General features: G+C 47.3%; 1 protein-coding gene across 1 annotated transcript; it reads right to left on the bottom strand.

Annotated features, from left to right (window-relative positions):
• Positions 1–4,126: 4,126 nt before the first annotated feature.
• LOC116539069 (40S ribosomal protein S26-like) lies at positions 4,127–4,516 on the bottom strand. Its single transcript, XM_032261678.1, has one exon. It carries the CDS (start codon positions 4,510–4,512, stop codon positions 4,165–4,167), a length of 348 nt encoding a protein of 115 aa, XP_032117569.1. The 5' UTR covers positions 4,513–4,516; the 3' UTR covers positions 4,127–4,164.
• Positions 4,517–4,868: the final 352 nt, after the last annotated feature.

The raw sequence follows: 4,868 nt of genomic DNA, 5'->3' as shown, positions 1-4,868 counted from the left end.
GAGTAGCTGGGACTACAGGCACGCGCCACCATGCCCAGCTAATTTTTTGTAGTTTTAGTAGAGACGGGGTTTCACCATGTTGACCAGGATGGTCTCGATCTCTTGACCTCGTGATCCACCCGCCTCGGCCTCCCAAAGTGCTGGGACTACAGGCTTGAGCCACCGTGCCCGGCCCAACTTTATATTTTTTAGAACAGTTTTAGGTTCACGGCAACAATGGGTAGAAGATACAGAGATTTCCCTTATACCCCCTTGACCCCCGACACATACAGCCTCCCCCATTATCAATGGCCCCCACCAGAGTGGTACCTATGTTGCAATTGATGAACCTACATTGACACATCATCATCAGCCAGAGTCCACAGTTTACATTAGGGTTTACTCTCAGTGTTGTACATTCTGTGAGTTTGGACAAATATATGATTATGTGTGTCCAGCATCATAGTATCATACAGAGTATTTTCTCTTTTTTGTTGTTTTGTTTTTCTTGAGACAGGGTCTCACTGTATTTCTCAGGCTGGAGTGGAGTGGTGCAGTCATGGCTCCCTCCCACCTTTGCCTCCCGGGATTAGGTGGTCCTCCCAGCTCAGCCTCCCACGTAGCTGGGACCACAGGCGTACATCAACATGCCCCACTAATTTTTCTGTTTTTTGTAGAGACGGGGGTCTCACTATGTTTCCCAAGCTGGCCTCGTACTCCTAAGCTCAAGCAATGCTCCCACCTCGGCCTCCTAAAGTGATGGGATTACAAGCAAGTGAGTGTGCCCAGCCCAGAGTATTTTCACTGCCCTAAATATCCGCTGTGGTTCAGTTCTTCATCCCTCCCTCCCTCCCTAGCCCCTGGCAGTCAATGATCTTCTTACTGTCTCCATAGTTTTGCCTTTTCCAGAAAGTCACATGCATTAGTTGGAATCATACAGCATGCAGCCTCTTCAGATTGGCTTCCTACACTTAGTAGTATGCATTTAAGTTTCCTGCAGGTTGGCTGGGTGCCATAGCTCACGCCTGTAATCCCAGCACTTTGGGAACCTAAGGTGGGCAGATCACAAGATCAGGAGTTCGAGACCAGCCTGGCCAATATGGAGAAACCCTCCCCATCTCTCCTAAAAATACAAAAATTAGGCTGGGCGCAGTGGCTCATGTCTGTAATCCCAGCACTTTGGGAGGCCGGGGTGGGTGGACCACCTGAGGTGGGGAGTTCGAGACCAGCCTGACCAACAAGAATAAACCTCATCTCTGCTAAAAGTACAAAATTAGGTGGGTGTGGTGGTACATGTCTGTAATCCCAGCTACTTGGGAGGCTGAGGTTGTGGTGAGTCAAGATTGAGCCATTGTACTCCAGTCCGGGCAACAAGAGTGAAACTCCGTCTCAAAAAATATATATATATATACAAAAATTAGCCAGGCATGGTGGCGAGTGACTGTAGTCCCAGCTACTCGGGAGGCTGAGGCGGGAGAATTGCTTGAACCCAGGAAATAGAAGATGCAGTAAGCCAAGATCGCGCCACTGCACTCCAGCCTGGGCGATAGAGCAAGATTCCATCTCAAAAAAAAAAAAAAGCTTCCTTCAGGTCTTTTCATGGCTCAAGAGCTCATTACTACTTAGCGCTGGTCCACTGTCTGGCTGTACCACAGTTTATTTATCTGTTCACCTGCTGAAGGGCATCTTGGTTGCTCCTAAGCTTTGGCAATTATGAATAAAGCTACCATAAACATCCATGTGCAGAGTTTTGTGTAGGCATAAGTTTTCAACTCGAGTAAATACCAAGGAGTGTAACAAAACTTTTTATATGAGGTTTTGTGCTTACAATGGCCACAATTTCTGTCCTGGACTTAGGCTGAACTGCTGAACACTTCAAATGCTTTTTTTTTTTTTTTTTGAGACTGAGTCTCGCTGTGTTGCCCAGGCTGGAGTGCAATGGCGCAATCTCAGTTCACTGCAGCCAGTCTCCCAGGTTCAAGCAATTCTCCTGCCTCAACCTTCCAAGTGGCTGGGGCTATAGTGCGCACCACCATGCCTGGCTAATTTTTGTATTTTTAGTAGAGATGGGGTTTCACCATGTTGGCCAGGCTGGTCTTGACTAATGACCTCAGGAGATCCACCTGCCTCAGCCTCCCAAAGTGCTGAGATTACAGGCGTGAGCTACCATTCCCGGTCAACTTCAAATGCTTGATAGCTACCATCAAGGAGAAGTTGTTAGCACAGGTTAAGGTTTAACACTTTTTATCATCCATTTACAATTTTGCAACAGTTGAAATTAAAGAATCGGGTAGCCAGGCATGGTGGCATGTGCCTGTAATCCCAGCTACTTGAGAAACTGAGGCAGGAGAATCACTTGAACCCAGGGGGCAGAGGCTGCAGTGAGCTGAGATTGCACTTACAAAAGAAAGAGGTTTAACTGGACTTACAGTTCCACATGGCTAGGGAGGCCTCACAATCATTACGGAAGGCGAAAGGAAGCAAGTCACATCTTACATGGATGGTGGCAGGCAAAGAGAGGTGCACTTGTGCAGGGAAACTCCCCTTTTTATAACCATAAGATCTTGCGAGACTTATTCACTATCACAAGAACAGCTGGGAAAGACCTGCCCCCATGATTCAGTTACCTCCCATGTGGGAATTCAAGCTGATATTTGGGTTGGGACACAGTCAAACCATATCACTATGTTGCCCAGGCTGGTCTCGAACTTCTGGCCTCAAGCCATCCTCCCCTCCGAAACTTCCAATGTGCTAGGTTTACAGGCATAAGCCACCATGCCTAGCCTGTCATTTTCTTTTTTCTTTTCTTTTCTTTTTTTGGAGATGAAGTCCTGTTCTGTCACCCAGGCTTGAGTGCAGTGGTGCAATCTCAACTCACTGCAACCTCCACCTCCCGGGTTCAAGCAATTATCATGCCTCAGCCTCCTGAGTAGCTGGGATTTCAGGCTCCCGCCACCATATCCAGCCATCTTTGGGTATTTTTAGTAGAGACGGGACTTCACTATGTTGGCCAGGCTGGTCTCCAACTCTTGACCTCAGGTGATCTGCCCACTTCGGCCTCCCAAAGTGCTGGGATTACAGGTATGAACCACTGAGCCCGGCCGGGGCTGTCACTTTCTTACTGTTACAGCTATCACTGGAGTTACAGGAGATCTGCTGATGCATGGCTGTGACCATTTTTTTCTTTTTTGTGGAGATGGGGGTCTCTGTTACCTGTCTGGAGTGCAGTGACGTGATGATAGCTCACTGCACCTCAGCTTCCAGGACTCAAGTGACCCTCTCATTTCAGCCTCCTGAGTAGATGAGACCACAGGTGCACACCACCATGCCTGGCTAACTTTTTGTTATTTTTTATTTTATTTTTTGTAGAGACAGAGTCGCTCTCTTTTTTCTTTTCTTTTTTTTTTTTTTTTTTTTTTTTTTTTTTTTGAGATGAAGTTTCACTCTTGTGCCCGGGCTGGAGTGCAATGGCGTGATCTCAGCTCACTGCAACCTCTGCCTCCTGGGTTCAAGTGATTATCGATTCTCCTGCATCAGCCTCCTGAATAGCTAGGATTACAGGCATGCGCCACCATGCTTAGCTAATATTTTGTATTTTTAGTAGAGATGGGGTTTCTCCATGTTGATTAGGCTGGTCTTGAACTACCGACCTCAGGTGATCTGCCTGCCTCAGCCTCCCAAAGTGCTGGGATGACAGGTGTGAGTCACCATGCTTGGCCTATAGCACTCTTTTTTTTTTTTTTTTTTTTTTTTTTTTTTGAGCAGAGTCACGCTCTGTCACTCGGCTGGAGTGCAGTGGTGTGATCTTGGCTCACTGCAACCTCCGCCTCCAAGGTTCAAGAGATTCTCCTGCCTCAGCCTCCCAAGTAGCTGGGACTACAGGCGTATGCCACCACGCCCAGCTAATTTTTGTATTTTTAGTAGAGACAAGGTTTCACCATGTTGGCCAGGCTGGTCTCCATCTCTTGACCTCGTGATCCTCCCACCTTGGCTTCCCAAAATGCTGGGATTACAGGCGTGAGTCACTGCACCCCACCTTAGTACTCTTATATTTGACATTCAAGAAGGAAACAATTGCATTCCCAAACAGCTAAATATGTATGTCTCTTTTTTTCTTTTTTCAAGTACAATTTCCATTTTATTTTTTTCCAGAGAATAGTTGTCTTCAATCTTTTACTCAGCTCCTTACATGGGTTTTGGTGGGGGTCGTGGGGCAGCACCCGCAGGTCTAAATAGGGGTGGGGATGTTCGGTCCTTGCGGGCTTCACGAGATCGATTCCTGACTACTTTGCTGTGAATTGCACAACTCACACAGTAACGTAGCTTCACATAGAGCTTGGGAAGTACATAGGCATCAAAGACGCTCGCTTCAGAAATATCCCTGACTGCTGCGGCCTCCACTGTGTTTCGAATGACGAATTTCTTAATGGCCTTGTCCTTGGGCACGCATCGGGCACAGTTCGTGCAGCGAATAGGCTGAACATGGCCGCGGCCCTTTTTGGCATGACTTTTGTTCCTTCTTTTCTTTGTCATTTTGGAAGCTTGCAGCAGAGAAAGCAATATGCATGTCTTTAGACTTTTTAAAGTGGAGTCTTTTTTAAAGAAAACTGTCACATTCTCTGCAAAGCCCATTCATCTCAGCATCCCAAAGCTGAAGCACACCTTCTGTGAGCTCTGTAAGAAGTGACAAATACAGGGCATCACTGCCAGCACAGCTCAGCATGGCTGCTTATAAAACGAGACTTCTGACGCTGGCTGCAGCGTCATTTTCTCACCATCCTCACGTGGGAGAGCAGTTGTCTGAGTGATCGCTAAGTCATGCTCACTAAGTCAGTGCAGTAAGAATTGCACTGCTGAAGCTGAGACCAGGACAGCCTCTGCTGGGGCTA

The sequence above is a fragment of the Sapajus apella genome, unplaced genomic scaffold, assembly GCF_009761245.1.
Source record: "Sapajus apella isolate SASKATOON/1434 unplaced genomic scaffold, GSC_monkey_1.0 scaffold125, whole genome shotgun sequence".
NCBI lineage: Eukaryota > Metazoa > Chordata > Mammalia > Primates > Cebidae > Sapajus > Sapajus apella.
The sequence above is the reverse complement of the archived record's forward strand: the minus strand, read 5'-3'. Positions and strand labels throughout refer to the sequence as shown.

Coding starts and splice junctions, on each gene's coding strand:
- LOC116539069 (XM_032261678.1), bottom strand. CDS start 4,512: ATGACAAAGAAAAGAAGGAACAAAAGTCATGCCAAAAAGGGCCGCGGC.